This window comes from Vanacampus margaritifer, chromosome 5, assembly GCF_051991255.1.
Source record: "Vanacampus margaritifer isolate UIUO_Vmar chromosome 5, RoL_Vmar_1.0, whole genome shotgun sequence".
NCBI lineage: Eukaryota > Metazoa > Chordata > Actinopteri > Syngnathiformes > Syngnathidae > Vanacampus > Vanacampus margaritifer.
In genome coordinates this window covers 5,509,132-5,526,930 of record NC_135436.1, presented here as the reverse complement: position 1 = coordinate 5,526,930, position 17,799 = coordinate 5,509,132, and the positions used below count along the sequence as shown (strand labels likewise).

At 39.6% G+C, this 17,799-nt stretch overlaps 1 protein-coding gene across 4 annotated transcripts in view; it reads right to left on the bottom strand.

Annotated features, from left to right (window-relative positions):
* LOC144052053 (sodium- and chloride-dependent GABA transporter 2-like) overlaps nucleotides 1-11,476 on the bottom strand; it is a 36,455-nt gene extending 24,979 nt beyond the window's left edge. For 2 of the 4 annotated variants that reach the window (XM_077565817.1, XM_077565815.1), the window contains exons 1-6: nucleotides 11,072-11,476; nucleotides 10,846-10,980; nucleotides 9,672-9,812; nucleotides 5,734-5,806; nucleotides 5,520-5,652; nucleotides 5,135-5,436 (exon numbers count right to left, since the gene is read on the bottom strand). In XM_077565817.1, coding sequence (XP_077421943.1) covers nucleotides 5,135-5,436; nucleotides 5,520-5,652; nucleotides 5,734-5,806; nucleotides 9,672-9,812; nucleotides 10,846-10,980; nucleotides 11,072-11,231 — 944 coding nt within the window. In that variant the 5' untranslated portion in view covers nucleotides 11,232-11,476. The remainder of the gene's footprint in view (nucleotides 1-5,134; nucleotides 5,437-5,519; nucleotides 5,653-5,733; nucleotides 5,807-9,671; nucleotides 9,813-10,845; nucleotides 10,981-11,071) is intronic. The other 2 variants (XM_077565816.1, XM_077565818.1) reach the window with 2 other exon arrangements.
* Between the last annotated feature and the right edge of the window lie 6,323 nt (nucleotides 11,477-17,799).

Genomic DNA, 17,799 nt, shown 5'->3' with positions numbered 1-17,799 from the left:
ATCACCAGATTCCGTCAAGAACCAGCCTACTTGATGTCATTTCTATGGTGGCCAGAAGGAGATACCAACAGCGCTCAGAGTACAGGATGTTGTGCACATATACGGTGCTACTTAATCACCAAATTATGCCAGCTATGCCCTCAGACGATCTACAGACAACACGGATCTCTTCAATGCCAAGTTGGTTGAATTGATACAGTATTGCAAACTTCTGTTGATGACTGCTTGAGATCAGCCAGGAGCGTGGAGGAGACTTTGTTGCTGTGTCATGACCTGAAAGCTGTCTGTCAGAAAGTGGGCTTCAGCTTGACAAAATGGATAGGCAACAGTCAGATGGTACTGGTAACCATACCTGAAAATGACAAAGTGAAAGAAGTAAAAGACCTGGATCTGGATTAGGGCCCAGCCTATAAACAGACTACGCAGCTGCTTAGGGCCCCCTAATCACTAGGGGAACCCCAATCTGACAACCCCAATTTACATCTTGTTGGTGGTGTTGTTGAGAATAATTTGGAATCGGGACTATGGGTGAGACTGATATTCATACAACACGAATATCCGGTACAGAATATAACACAGGTAGACTTCCTTAGTATATGTGCTGAAGGAAAGAAGGCCCCTCCCTCCGCTCCACGGCCCAGGTACACAGAAGGTGAGAGAGGAGTGTGAGAGAGAGGATATGTCACCCAGACAGTAATTATCTCTTAATTGGTCCTTAATTTTATGCTGCAGCATTCTTGACAAGGCAGAGCTTGATTCATGTTGCATTACACTACACATGTACAGCTGAACACACTACGAAACATGTGATCCCCCCTCCCCCACTGCAGTCCATGAAAATATAAATATTGCAAATTAAGCTTTACACGCACAGCTTAATAATAAAAACGAAATATGTGTTGCTATGACAACTCTTATTCATTCACATAATAATTGATTATTTCCTACTGTATGTGCTGTATTCAGCAGTATTTTACCGAGTTTATGAACAACTTGTTTTGTAAATAGTTCCCTTTCTCTTGTGATTAAAAAAAAAGAAGTGAATCTCAATTCTCAGACATGCACATACATTTTCTGAGTTTATAAAAACTTTTTGAAAAATAGTTATTTTGTGATCAAAAGCATTGATTTGAATCTTTATTAGTCTGTTTTGTCAATTTCAGCGTTTATCCACAGTGAACAAAAGTTGTGTTTACCTGCTAAATGCATTGCTACCTCACAAAGCGATACAATACTTAATACTTAAGATACATATACACAATATACACATAAAATTCAAAATGCAAAGTGTTCATTATGATATTTTCTAAAGGATTTTACATTGCATGCAGAAACAGTTATACAATATTTGTGGTGTTGATAGTTTTATTCTAAGGAATTTTGCTCCAAAGAATGTGTGGGTGGCTCTTAAAAGAACTGTTTTGGGTGTGTACTACACAGAATCTTACCATGGTACCGTTCCCTCCGCCGAGAAGAAAGAGGTACGCCTCCCTGACCTTCATTGCCACACTGCTGAATTATTGACAGCAACTCTTCCCATAGCTGGCAGTGGTTACACCTCTTCAGGCTGGATGGTTGTTCCTGCTGTTCCTTCACACAATTCTTAGCAACTTCCACACCCCAGTACATCATCCACTAAGAAGATAGGATGCCAAAGGCATTCTCCACCACCAACCTAGACCGGGAGGGACGGTAATTAAACAGCCGGCGCTCTGGTGAGAGGATGTACCCTGGAAACGACCTCATCAGATGTCACAGGAGTGGAAACGCCTCATCAGCAACAAAGACATGAGGCTGCCCTCCGAGGTGGTCAGCTTCAGATAGTAGCCCATCATCAGGCAGCTGAAGGGTGCCAGAGCGCAGTGCTTGGGCAAAAGTGGAGTTAGAAAATATCCCATCGTCGCTGGTTCTTCCGTAGCCCCCAACATCAATGACCCGGAAGCATTTCTCAGCATCAACAACGGCCAAGAGAACCAAAGAATAGGTTCCCTTATAATTGAAGAACGGAGAGCCTGAATTAGCAGGGGCGTTGAGGACATGTTTCCCATCCAGTGCTCCACAGTACAGAGAAAAACTCCACTGCTCACTCCACTCTCTGCAATTGAGCTCTACTCCTCTGTGTACGCACAGACATGAACTCATCCACGAGGCAGTCCCATATTGCTGTCATCACATCGGGGACAATCATGGAGACTGTGGAGACCCCAACACGGAAACTGTTGGCAATGGTCCGGAATGAGTCACCAGTGGCAAAGTATCTGCAATACATAAACACATGCATCAGAGTTGCATGAGAATTGCTGTGGTAGTCTACAGTAGACAGCCCAAATAATTTATAAAACATTATTTGAAAACATATTCATCATGATAAATACATCAACCTTAAATACATAAAATGTCATGTAGTAGTACTATTTAATTGATAAGGCTTACAAGCTAGCAAAGTAAAACAATCATAATTACATTCCTGTTACTTTCTGTTGTATTGTACGAAATTTTGTAAATAGAGCAGATAACCTCATCAATCATAATTCCATCTTTTTTATTAATTCATTTACAATTTGGCAGCATGGTGTATGTATTTCAACATTATTTTGATTATGATTTAGCTTGTGCTATCATAAATCTTACGAGTGGTACTGTAGATATAGTATTTGTGCAATACAAAACAAAGCTGCAACTCACCGGAAACAAATACTGTAGACAGTCGCTCCGCAGCTGAAATGGAACGCCTATAGTTGGTGTCCATGCGGGATATCCTAGCACCGATACAAGCCAACAAGTTGTCAAACTGGACACTGGTCATTATTCGGAAATATCGCTGGAAGCAGCAGTCATCCAGATGAAGTTCTTGGAGAAGTCGAGCTCTGCGCACCTTTGGATGGTGTTGCGAATCCAAAGACGGCTGCGTTTGCCATTTAGACGTTTTGACTTCCACAAAAAGTACAGAGCAACAATGGTAATCATATTGTCCTCCGTAGCTGACGTACTACCGAAGCCCCACCCCGTGTTGTGAACGGAATGCGTCCAGAAAACTTCACGAGGTGAAACGCTAGCGAAGGAAGCGTTCCAGATTGCCTTCTTGCTTTTGGTGTGAATGCAGCATTAGAGATAGCCCTGGGAGTACAATGGTGTGTCCAAAACTCTCACCGGAAGAAATATCCTTTCTATGGTGAACTCCATCAATGACCCGCTAGAAATGCTGGCACCAGTGGTTCTATCTGCAAAAATTCCGGACGCCCTTGCCCAACAATGGACTGGATGGCTGAGGAGCCTGGTGCTGCTCAATGAGTTTGAAGCGCATAGATGTTTCAAGCCGGCACACTTTGGAGATTCTGTCTTTGCTCAACTGCACTATTTCTGTGATGCTAGTGAAGATGGCTATGGCACAGTGACTTGCTGCAATGGAATAGCCGCAATCAAGTACATTCTACTTTCGGCATTGGTAAATCCAGGGTCACACCTCTCAAGCCTACCAACCATTCCACCTTTGGAATTAACTGCAGCAACTGGGCACATGGACAGAATGTTAAAGAAGGAGTTACAGATACAGCTTGAAGACTCTGTATTCTGGACTGATAGCATGGCCTTGTTGTTGTACATCAACGAGACGACAAGATTACGTGTGTTTGTTGCCAACAGTGTCTCTGAAATCTTGAAAGTATCCACGGTCACCCAGTGGCGGCACTTAGACAAAAGTCTTATTTTTATGTTAATGTTCAACCAGTGAATCAGGTGGCAGCACATGATGGTGATGGGCCATCAAATTAGCAAACCATTATTGTCTGCCTGAATCATCCAAGGACTATTTTGCAGGTCAACTCAGGTACTCAGCAGAAACGGTGTGTATAGTGGGCCAGTAAGTACCTCATAAGTACCTCATTGTCATTTTTTCAATTGCTTTTCATTTCACATAACTCGTCAGACACTGAAGCTGAATGCAGATATCCGATAAACATAAAAAACGTAAAAAATAATAATTAAAAAAAAAGACAAAAATGCAGCAATGATATACAGGGAGTCCTCAAGTTACGGTGCAGTTCCGTTCCTACGCTGGCGATATAACCCGAATTTCTACTTAAGTTGGATTTCCCCGTTAACGTCGATATTTACATCAAAATACTTTTTACAGTAATTTAAAAAAAACAGGAGCCGGAACCAATTTTCGTGTTTCCGCACGGACATTCATTGCTGACTGTTGGCAGAGCGGAGCTGATGGAAACACGGAAATGTGACGCGGCTGATGCCGAGCCGACCTGCTGATGGACGTCCGTTGCTGGAGGTAACAACACCACAACTATAAATAACTTTAAAATGGCGTGATTTCTGTGGGAAATTAACGAGAAAGAAGGTGCTACAGACGAGGCACAGGCGCCGTATAGTCGAAACAACTATGACCTAACTTGAGGACTCCCTGTATAACATTTAAACGCATTGATCTGGGTTTTGGTTTGGGTCCTTGAGATGTTGTCAGTTGCTATGCAGTTGCTTGTCATCGCTGCCTTTATTCCGTCATATAGACTTGAACATGGCTAGCTGGAGTTGCTCAGTGACACTTTTGTCAGTATGGAGAGGCTTCTTTGTCAAGGTTTCTTCATCAAGTTATTTCTTCGGAGTAATCTCCAACTATCTCTGCTCACTGTTCTTACTTAGTACTTTTTGATATCAAGAATACGCATATAAACTTGTTCAACATCCGTGTCCTGTCTGCTTTTGGGTCCAACTTGTGCACCTCATGTGACAAGTCTGTATGCATACTTCTATATGTATTTGAGATTATGTGGATGCACACTTTTTTACTTAATGCATTGGTGAGGTATCGGATTGTGACTGTATCAGCCGATACTTAAAACCAAAGACTCTGACTTGGATCCCCAAAAAGTGATTGTAACATTCATAATTGTAAACTAAAACTAACTTAATATACATATTGTTAAATGAATACCTTTCAGTGTATAGTAGAGTATAGTGAATACCTATCAGTGTATAGTAGTGTGCTATAGTATTGTCTTCAAAAGTCCACATTTTTCATTCTGCTTTTGTGTTGGATCCTATTGGCTGGTCCTTGTGTAACTGATGTTACTATTGAATGTATGCACCGTATTGTGTTTTCTAGCTCCATTGTGACACTTACCTATAGCAGTTGTTGTTGTGAGTGTTGTAGCTGCCCAGTACAATTATGGTGCCTCCACCGATACTGTATGAGAAGAAGATCTGCGAGCCGGCATCCATCCACACCTGTTTAAAAAAGACACCCATTGCCATTAAATGCATTTGCTTCCAATCCATCAGACAGTCTACTTGAGGGTCTGTGAGTCGCGATGGCTCGGGCAGAAGGTAGAACTCCACTCCTTGTCTGGCTCCAGGAAGAGAGAGTCCTCGGATTAAAAGGATGATTAGCATGACGTAAGGGAATGTTGCAGTGAAATACACCACCTGGATGAGAAGGGGGTCGCAAGACTGTCAGATCTTTGAAGTGACAATAGTTTTCTTAGTCGTTGCATTTTGGTATACTTCACCTTTCCAGTTGATTTGACCCCTTTCCAGATACAGAAATAACAAATGATCCACATAGCCACGAGGCAAAGAAGCACTTCCCATCTGATGCTGCCAATCTCTTCAATACCCCCTGAGATACTCAACACTCGACGTCTGGACAGAGTAAAAAAAACAAGATATTTTATTTCTTGTAGAAGATGCTATTTTAATGTATTTATTTTGTATCTTCCTTACTCCCAGAATTCCATTGCTCCTGAGGTTCCTTTGGTGTAGTTGGTATGGTTCCTTGTAACAATGACACAATCAGCTGAAAGAATGATAGGTAGTGACACTAAGGCAAATCATACAAGTAGGCAATACAGTATTTACTAGGGGTGTGCTCCAAAAAATCCATACGGCAATACATTGTTGCGGGCCTCATTACAATTCACGTATCGATGCGCAGGCAGCAGAATCGATATTGCTCGTTAACATTAAATAGGCAGTTAAAGCAAGGTTGCTTGCACAGAAACAGGAGCCTCTGAAGTTTCGCTGATACATTAGCAGCAGGTGCGGGCAGGGGTGGGGGGTGCAGCTCGCATTGTACTTAACAAGCAGTCTTTTATATCAATTGCCTTCAATTAGTCCACATGTCGTATGAGCGCAGCGGAGTGGAGAGCAAATGAAAGGGACATGCTATTATTTCCCAAATATTTCAAATAAGCACATTTTAGAGTTGTAATTTTAATACTTTGATTTTTTTACTTATATCGGCTCAGTCCTATTCATAAATTTTCCCGATGTGTCTGTGAAAGCTGCTCCTTGCTCTGCAGTGCGTGCACATTTAGACCAGGCATGCCGCTTGATGGTAAACCAGAAGAGCTGCTAACAATTTTTTTTTTGCCATCCAGCATAATGGACATATCATTTAGGTATACTGTACATATGACCGTTACACTAAAAATCCAAGTAAATTAACTCATTCATTGCCATTGACGGCTATAGACGTCAAAAATTCATTTGAACTCTTTCTATTAGTTTAAAAAATGTTCTCACTTTTCTTAACTTTTTGACTGCCAGACGTTTTCAGAAAAGGGATGCCGTGGGTGCCAGCCGATTTAAGCATTTTGACTGATCTTTCAAGGTCCACAGAAAATTTGTGTTTGGACTATGGAAACACACATACTACCAAATGAAAGATTGGACTCTCATCTTTCATCAGAAAAAAAAGTTTGTTTCTACCTTATTCCGTTTTTCAGTAATCAACAATAGAAAATGGTTAGTTTCACCCAAATGCTTTGTTTTAAAACAAAATACGGCGAAATCAAGCTTTTTGTGAAACGATATTATTTCATGCACTCTAGTGAATCTGACACCTTTTTTTCCCCATGAATGATGCCACACACGCCTAAACAGTGCTTTACTTCTGTAAAACACTACCACCAACAATGAAAAAGTGTTTTTTGATAGTAAAATACGTTTATTTACATTCAACAGTGTAACAATTTGACAAAACAATTTCGCTAACTATTTACAAATGTGTGCAACCGTGGTACTATTTACAATTGTGTGGATGTTTCAAATACAGTTTTTCTTTTTGTAACATGATACGGTAACGTTATGGTGGTGTTACGTCTGGCTTCCTCATGTCCTTCAGTTCCTATACCGGTTGGCAAGAGATGTTCTGATCCATCTTATCCGCTCCATTCATTGTGGCATCGTAGTCCATAACCAGTGTCTTCTCCGTGATCAGACTGTACCCACTCCTCCGATGAATATGCATTGGACTCGGGCACTCTTCGTCGTCCGCCTGAGCAGAAATGCAAGGTTGTGGTCCGTGTTTTCCGGTGTTAGCATCGCTTGCCGGTGAGGCTTTATGACGTGATCATAGCCGCCGCGTCAATGCTTCCAACTTCGGCGTCAACCTCGGAGTCACCATCATCATCATCGTCGTCATCAATGTGCTCTTTAGCACTGGTTGATGCTTCTCTTCTTTGAAAAAAAACGATCAAGCGTGAGCTGCTTGCCACCGGTCGCCATTTTCGCTTTCTCAGCCATTGTCCCCTCAACACTCTAGCTCCGCCTCACGTCTTCTACTACTGACGCCTACCCAATCTTGTCCAAAGAGAGTCATCGCTGCCATCTAGGGGCCAAAAATAGTCATTATACTAACTAGATCTGCTTGATACTTTAAGCACAGCTGGCCAAGGCTTTCCTCCACCCGTTTCCCCCAAAAACAAAACAAAAACAAAAAAACACAGTGAACGTCTTTTAACGTCTTTGGCAGTCCTCCCTAGGATTTTACTAAACGTTATTTAACGTTTTTGGCAGTCAAAGAGTTAACATGAGAATGAAAACCTAGAATTATTTTTATTGTAGTAGAACAGATATAAAATTTGTGATTAATCGTGAGTTAACTAGTGAAGTCATGCGATTAATTACGATTAAAAATTGTAATCGCCTGACACCCTTAATTTTTAATAATCTTCTCTTTAAAAAAAGATTATTAAAAAATTTTTTTATATATATATATATATATATATATATATATATATATATATATATATATATATATATATATATATATATATATTGTAAAAAGAATAAAGAAAAAAAATTAAGGGCACCAGGCGATTACAATTTGTAATCGTAATTAACCGCATGACTTCCCTAGTTAACTCACGATTAATCAAAACATTTTTTATCTGTTCTAAATGTACAAAAAAAATAAATCTAGGTTTTCATACTCTTGTTAACAAATGTGGGGCAAAAATGTTAAAACTAAAACTCGTTAAAAAACTAGTTAAAATGAATTTTTGACGTCTATACTGTAGCTGTCAATGGCAGTGAACGAGTTAATGTAAAATATTGGGATATGTATTGCCTTGAAGATCATGTATTGGGATACATATGTATCGCGATGCATATTGTATCGTGACCCCTGTATCGTGAAATGTATCGTATTGTAAGGTTGTTGGCAATACCCAGCCCTAGTATTTAAAGTATTGAATATTATACATACACATAAGGTGGTACATTTGCATGCCTTTGATTCAGGCAGTGTTGGCTCAATTCCTGCTCAGTGGCAGTGTTAATGTGAATGTTAACAGCTGTCTTTAATTATGTGCCCTTTGACTGACTAGCAACCTGCCCGGGGTGTTTTCCGCCTTTTGCAAGTACTCTGATAGGATAAGATCCAGCCACAAGTCACCCTGAACATTTTAAAGGGTCACTAATGTGAAAAATTGACTTTTTGGAGCTTTTAGTCATGTTAAAATGCTAATTCCTCACCAAAAACATCACCGAAGTGGTGTTCACCTCCAATACCTCCAATCAATTATCCTTCACATTTGCAATGCCAAAGTGCAATGGCAATTGGCTGTCTTAAATTCCGTGGCTGACACTTGCGTACACTGTAAGTAAAATTTCTGCGTAATCTAATCTAGATGGATGAATGTGTGTAGTGGTTAGCATGCTCACCCTGTAAACAGAAGTTCCCGGGTTCATGTACCCATCAAGGTTTTTTGTTTCTTCCCCTCCTCCTCCATAATAATTTTTTGCGGCAAAGGAGCCGTTTTGTTTCAAATGTTTATTGAAGAATTGAACATCCATCCAATTTCCACATTTGAAGAAGATGCGGTTGTACTGAAAGGGCTGGCCGGTCTTGCCTTAGAAGAGTGCTCGAACGCAGCGCTCCAGAATTTTGTGTGCAGTGCGCGCAGCAGCTTGGACTCGGACTTGGCAACCACACAGGGAGAAGCGGGGTTTTACTGAACCGGGTGTTTTACTTCCGCGTTAGAAAAATAGCCAGCAAAATAACTAATATGTCATAAAAAAATTACATCGCCATGGTGTCAAAGGTAAGATTTAATCATTATATGTCTATAGTTAACTGTGGAAGGGTTTAAAATACTGAGATGCATTCCCTTTAAGTTGTATTAATAAAGAAAATGCATGAATCATTTATAAATACAGCATACATTTTAATCTATTTTCACTTAAGTGCGTGCTCACTTTTGCTGCAAGCAGTTAAGACATTAATGGCGGTGCATTGAGTCAGCAGTAAAGTGACACTGTTATGCAAGCTCTACACTAACTTCATTATAGCAAAATGTAATTTCTTCAGTGCTTTCCCATAAAAAGCTATAATACAAAGTAAAATAATGCAGCGTATGTTGTGTGTTATATCTCACCTGTGTTCCAGTAGTTGTCACAGGTGCTCCAGGGCAGCGGAGCGTTGAAAGAGAACACCAGGTAGAAAAGAGCCCAGGCCAGAATAATAATGTATGTCATGCAGCTGTACAACTGGATCAGCTGCCCCGCATAGCCGATACCTGACACACACCGCACATCATCATCATTCATCAGTTTTCAGAAGGTGAAATTTGTTTTGGAGCAAGGGACAGCTGCCTACATATATTGTGATATTTTGATGTATATAACATCCATTTGTGATGCAGATGTGTCGATAATGAATCGTAACAGATAACTGTTGCATATCAGGAGATCACTATCTAATACTGATGCATTGAATCTACATTATTTAAAAAAAAAAAAAAAATCTACATTATAAAATATAAAAATATATCCCTACTTAATGCATGGATCCATCTTCATCAGATAAACATTCAAAATCATAATATTGCTATGTGATACAGATGTATCATTGGTGTCATAAGAGATAACGATTTGATATATAATATTATCAGTATTGATGCTGGTGTAGTGGTACTTTATTGTAACAGATAATGAAATAATGTATCCCAACTTTGATATTTTATGCTGATGTATTGATTGATACTGTACTAACAATTTAATAGATCTCAATGTCAATATTTGATGCTGTTTTATTGATACTGTAGCATAACACAGTGATCTCATGTAATCCAATATTGGTATTTGATTCTCATCTATGTATACTATATTGTAACACATTTTATATTGATTTATAATTGATTTTGATACTGATATACCAAACATATTTCAGAACAGATAACATGATATAATATCAATATTTGATTCGGATGTATTTATACGAAATTACAATATGATGAATGACAATATTAATATATTGTCCCAGCCTCAATCATCTGTGAAAACATGTTGAGTAAGTCCTTAGTTTTTGTTTGAATTTAAGGCAGAGGTCATGCTGTGAATGTTTGCCTTACTCCATGGCAACGCATTTGTTTTTATTTCTGGATTTCAGTTGGTGGCTAATCATTCACTCTCATTGCACATTCCTCTGTGTTGTGATCTCAACTAAATATTGAACTGTCCGAAGTGATGGAAAAAGGTACAAATGGGTCCTTCTTGAAATAGTTTCTTCATGCTTTGTGTTTCAGAATGGCACGCATGTACATGACACACCTTCAGCCAGTGGGCATATTTTCCTCCAGCAAGTGACACCCCCCTCTTGGGTGTATTGGCCCACAGTAGCCTCCAAAAGGAAGAGTGGTATACCGCACGTCACCACAAACACCAGATATGGCACCAGGAATGCACCTGAATCCATCCATCCATCCATCCATCCATCCACATAATTTTGTGATATGTACAACTTTTGCAAGAAGCGCTTATCATCACATTTGCTTACCGCCACCATTTTTGTAGCACAAGTACGGAAACCTCCACACATTGCCCAGTCCCACAATGTTCCCGGCAACAGCCAAAAGAAACTCCATCTTGCTTGCCCAGTGTCCTCTCTCCTTAAGTGCATCTTGGTTTGGCTTTAAGACACGTTTTTTGCTCCACATTCCTTAAGAGCTCGATGGGAATCTGACCTTCCTTTCAGCCACTCACACTACACTGGCTCTCCAGTTTTACTGTTAATTCAATGTCACGCAATGAGCAATAGGACAAGCAGGTTAATCAGTTCCAAACAGAAGTTTCAGTTATCTTCCGCACGTGCAAGTCATGTCTGCCATTTCTTTGTATAGTACATTCAGAATTCACAAATGTGATACCTAGTTCATAAAGCTCCAATGGGCTCTTTGCACAAATCCACTACTTCCTGAACTCGATACCACTCCTTCATTTCCTGTCTTTCATAATTGGACAAACTGATTAATCCAGGTGTGTCTGGCCATTGTTGTCGTGGTTACTGAGGTCAGGCACACCTGGATTAATCAGTTTGTCCAATTACAAACGACAGGAAATGAAGGAGTGGTGCTAAATTCAGGAAGTAGTGGATTTGTGCAAATAGCCCATTAAATTGAGGCATAGCTTAAAAAGAACCCCGACTGTAATGACAAGTTTGCTCTATATTATTTATTTGGTTGTTACTAACATAACTATGAGATTCATTGTTCAAAATTTATTTCCAGTTTAATACATTTTGTAGAAACTTTACTTTGCCATTGTTATTTACGTCACAATGCATTCAGCGTGTAGTAACGTAGAATGGCAGCTGGCTCTCTGCCGAGTAATGTGAAACGTCCATAAAGAAAGCAAGGTAAGTCTCCGTTGCGTTCCTAAGGGACGAGCAAAGCTCTTGAATGCGTCTGGTGAATGACTGAGAGCACGGCATGGGTGTGGGTGACTCCCGATCGCATGTTTGTTTAGGAACTCTACGAGGCTTACCTTGCTTTCTTTATGGATGTTTCACATTGCTCGGCAGAGAGTGAGCTGCCATGCTAGGCCACTATCACTGAATGCATTGCGACATAAGATAAATTCTCGCGGTATTTGTCCACAAATACTACGAGAATACTATGGAGTTAAATTAGGGTCAAAAGTTTTGTACTTGAAAAAACAAAACTTGAAACTGAAAATTGTTGTTTTGATCTTGAATTTTGCAAAATATAAAAACGTATTCAAAATAAATATAAGCGTGTAAAACGTTTTTTTTGGGTGAAAATATATTTTGATTCACCTCGGTAATTCCTTTCAACAAATGATTTATTTTCACTTTTTCTTCCATATATATTTTTGACATTTGAGGTCTTATTTTTTTCAGTTGCATGGTTTTTCTTTTCAGATTTAGATCTTATTTTTTAGGGTTTCAAAACGTATTTTTTCACTTTCAAATCGTTTTTCACTTTCAGATCTTTTTTTTCCAGTTTCAAATCTTTTTTTTTTCAGTTTCAAACTTTTGACCCAAATGTTACGTGGGGGCATGGGGTCAACTGAGCGGGACGTGGAATCATGAGTGACAGCTGCACAAAAGTGCTTTGGAACCACCCCCCAGTGACAGTGCCTTCAGGGAACGTAGAAATTAAAATAATTCTTAACTCAACACTTATTTACACCATATTTGTGTGATCGTTGGCAGCATATGAATTGATGCCAGTGGCAAAATTCCATTTAAAAATCTGTTTTAGACAGTACTGAGCACCAATTGCGGTCTTTGAGCGATTGATTATGCCAGATTTTGCCGTACAACAGCCACATTTACGTGCCTGATATGTCCGATGTCTACTTGGCACTGTGATCACATCGTAGTCTCCCGCTTGCTTGCAAGCCCAAGGATGGCGTCCGGCCGGCCACCGTCAGGACAACCTGCTGGACCTAATGCACAGGTGAGACATGCTAAATAAGTGTTGCAAAATAATAACAAACAGTAAGGGGTCGTTTTTGCGACAACATATTTTTTGGGCGCAATGCATGAAAAATGGCGACTTTGTCAAAGCTGAACTGACGTTAGCATGAAGTATTGGCCACGAGCAAGCACTGTGTGAAAAACACCAACAAACGTATTCATTTAAATAAGGCTAGTGGCTGCAGGAGTTCATGCGATGCCAAAAATATGTATTACTTTTATTTATCACTAATTATTACTTTTTGTAAGATTGATTGTGTGATAGTGAGAAATAAGCGGTTTGGAGAATGGATTGGTGGACTTTTTTTTCCAATAGAAAACTTTAAACTCCTGAAAAGCTAAAGTGTGAATGAGGCCTGATGATGAAATATAATGCTATCAGCTAATGTTTGTGATTTTACTACTTAGTAGCGGTTCCCAACCTATGGGTCAGGACCTCAAACAGGTTTGCCAGGAATTTCTTGTAATTGATCAATAATAATCTCCTTTACAATGATTAAAAAAATAAAAAGGGTTGTGCCCACTCTATTTTGTAGCCACATAGCTCTTTTTTTTGTGCTTAATTTCATTGTTTGTACTACACTATATGAAGCTTGTACAAGCTCACAAGGCTATATATGTCCTACAGCGGGAATATAAAATTTGGCACTATCTTCATCCTGGATATTCTGCCTCTGTCCACAATAATATTCATAGCAGCCTTGTCATTAAATTAAAAAATAAATATAAATAAAACAATGAATTTAAAAAATGTCTGTGGTCATCTGAGTTTTAGCCAAAGAAAGTTGTGAACCACTGGGTTATATTATCCAGCTCAAGTTTTTGCCATTATTGTACAATGTCTTTGTTAAATTCTGTTTGCCAGAATGTGGACCATAATTCAACGTTTGCTGCAGCTGCACAGAGACTTATACGTGTACTCAGACAAAACCTCTCTCAGTGACAGAACGAGCAACGAAGAAAGCAGTAGCAGGCATCGACTTCGGTTGATCAGTATATGGCCAGGTTCTAGATTCTATGGATTTTTATTTTTTTGTCATGTAAATTTCAAGGCAGTTTGACTCATTAACGTTTCATCTAACATTTATGATCATGTTTTAAAGGTCCCATAGAGTCACGGACTCACAGCACGGCTGTTAGCAATTCGAGACCTGCAGCAAGACCGGGAATATCCTACATGGCGGCGCCCTTCTGCTAAAATAGAACTAGCTCTATTTTGCTAAACCAAATCCGAATCTAACCACCATATAACTTGGCTTTTCTCTTCTCTTTTTCATGCGGCAGATTTGGAATACCACCAAGCGTGGAGGACCTCGAACGTTTCATCGACGGATACTTTTACAGCTGCGCGATGGAGGATCCTTCCTACGAGAAACCTTCCAAAAAGAGAAAAAATGACTCCTTGACTGACACGGATGATCTAGCTACTACGGATATTTCGGTCAGTATGCTGGACTCCATAAACAAAAAACTAAATGTCCTCTGCCTCATCCGCGAGGACGTCAAGGAATTAAAGGTGAGTTTGAAATTCGTTGGCCAACAGGTAAGTGACCTCCAACGAGATAATGCCGAGTTACGCTCTTCGCTTGCGGCTGTTTCAGCCAAGTTGGAGACAATTAAAAAGGAGATTAAAACGCTAAAAGAAACGGTTCTGGATGTCCAATCCCGTTGCATGCGAGAGAATATTCATATCCGAGAACACCTCTGACAATCCAGAGACGAGAAAAACAGATTTATCACGACATCGTTAAAAAGTCCTCAGTAGACTGTGAATAATATCTCTTTTCACCGTGTACATCGGCTTGGAGCCCGTAGGGGCAACAAACCCCGTTCTATTCTCACTAAGCTTAAGCATTTTAAACAGAAATAATTTGTAAAAAAGTAAAGGACTGGAGCTTAAAGTGACCTCTTTCGGGATGAATGACCAATTCCCGAGAGAGATTAATGAGCGGCTAAAGGTACTGTTTCCCATAATGAGACAAAATAGGGAAACGGACTACGATGGTCGTTGAAAAGCTATACATCGATGGCCAACTATTCCGGAACACCAACTCCACTCCCTGGCTGTTTTAATTGGCATTGTTGGAACTGAACTTTGTTTGATTATTAGATGTATACATATATATGTAGCTATAAAACCTAAAATATGAATACTTATTATGTACAGGCTATATTACAAATATAATATTACTACACAGCTATATCTAAGATATATTTAAACAAAAAATCTTGCTTAGGTTACCATTTACTGGTGTATTGTTACATGTTTAATCCCCTGCCAATTTCCTTCACATCCATCTCCCTCGCCGTTTTTTCACTGTTATATTCACTTTCACGTCACCTCATTTCACACAAATCACATAAACCACCTAACCACTTTGATTCCATCCAAAATGCCAATATTAACAAGTAGCCTATACAGATATATACACAGGATGTTTATATTGTTTATATGCATAAATTAGTTCTGGTCTCCTGGAATGTGTGTGGCGCTCGCTCACAGACAAAAATAATTTTTTTTTTAGACCATCTCTTAAAACTAAAAGCAGATATTTGTCTCCTACAAGAAACCCACCTACAAAAATCTGAAGAAAAATTACTTATTGACAAGAATTTAAGTCAAGTGTACTCTGCCCCTTATAACAGTAGACAAAGAGGAGTCTGTATACTCATGCATAAGAATTTATTCTTTACTCTAAATAATACAGTAACAGACCCAGAGGGCCGATACATTATTATTCAGGTGACTATATTTAATATAATATATACATTTGGTAATTTATATGCCCCTAATAATGATGATCCGGCCTTTTTCCATTAATTTTTTTCTCAGCTGTTTGATTTAGCTGCGAACTCTACTATTATTATTGGAGGAGACTTTAACACAGTCTTAAATCCATTAATAGATCGTTCTAATAATACAACATGTATAAGGCGATTACAATCTACTAAAGTAATAGGGGAATATATGGATAATTTTGGCCTCGTCGACAGCTGGAGACTTAAAACCCGACTAAGAATGAATTTACCTTCTTTTGTGCGGTGCACCGGTCATTTTTAAGAATTTATTTTTTTCTTACAAATAATTATATTGCTGGTCTAATTGGTACAAAAATACATCCTATTATTATTAGCGACCATGCACCAGTCTCCCTTACCCTACAAGTTGATTATACCTTTGAACCACCCCCGACATGGCGTTTTAATATCTCACTGCTAAATGACGTGGAGTTTGACGAAATTATAAGAAGAGAGTGGGCAGACTTTTTTGAAATAAATGACTCTCCAGACTTATCTCCATCTCTTCTCTGGGAAGCTGGGAAAGCCGTAATTAGAGGTAAAACGAATACAGACGCTCCCCTACTTACGAACATTCGAGTTACGAACAACGGTACATACGAACATTTCTGCGCGTACAGTATGTCGAAAAATGTTCGGGAAGAGATGCTGTAAGTTAGATTTTGTATTGCGCGTAGTGCTTCTTTCCGCCGCTAATACCGACGCTTGGCACTGTGAGAGCTCATTGGAGGCTCAGCAACGTGTCGAGGAGGAGGAGGAGGAAGAAACGCCGGTCCCCATGAAGGAGGAAATAACTTTTGAAGCCGATTCCAGCGACGACGAAGAATCTCTCATGATATAAAATCCTCCTCTTCCTCCTCCTCCATCATCTCCTTAAGCATCGAGTACATCTTCCAAAAGTAAGTTAAACTTCATTTTATTTATCTTATTACGTACATGTACATACTGTGTGTGTCTCTCGCTCTCTCTCTCTAACATACGTAGTACAGTACAGTACTGTACGTATTCTCTCCATTTTATTAAAAGTTTTTTTCAGTACAAACCAATGCAGGTTACTTGTACAAGCCTTAAACATACTTATATAAACCTTCAATATACTTATATAGGCTTTAAACATAAATTATAATACAAAATATAGCACTGAAGCAACTTACGAACAAATTCACCTTACGAACGATCGTCCGGAACGTAACTCGTTCGTAAGGTGGGGAGCGTCTGTATTGCCCATCACCCTCAATTTTTTTCTTTTATTTGCCTTTTTAAACATTTCTCCCTGGGGAATGTGTGTCCCTTGCAACTGGAGGGATGCAGCACTTTTGTGCGCAACAGACAAGTTTCGTATTCAAATAGACTGGACATGGCCCAAAAAGAGGGTGGCGGAGTCGCAGTCTATTATCGCGATTGTCTTCGAGCAGAGCCCCGTCGGTTCATTCAGAATGTGGTTGACCTCGACTTTGCTGTCATCAGGGTTGCCGCTCCCGTCCAGGCTTTGATAGCTACGGTCTACAGGCCACTCAACCTGAGTCTTGCCACATTTCTTCCAAACCTTGGAAGTCTCTTGGACGCCTTGGCGATGATGGACTGCCAACCTATTGTTGTTTGCGGCGACTTTAATGAGGATTTGATTTCAAAGGGAAAGAAATCCATTCTTGACTTGTTTCAGTCCAGAGGCTTTTCACAGCTGATCACCAAGGCCACAACTGGAAAGCAGACACTGATTGATCACATTTACATATCTCACCCAGATTTTTGTGTTCAATCAGGCCTTCTGCACACTTATTACAGTTACCACAGTCCGGTCTACTGTGTGTTAACTTCTTGTGTCGGCTCATTGTAGATCACGAGGGCACCATTTTCATAAGTGTGCCTTTGCAAATGTTATTGAGCCTTTCATACCACTGCTCAAAAAAGGGGAATACTGTACTTTAAATTGTAAAGGCTAAAAAGTTCCATCCTTTGCTCGTTCAAAATTGGTGTCATAACAG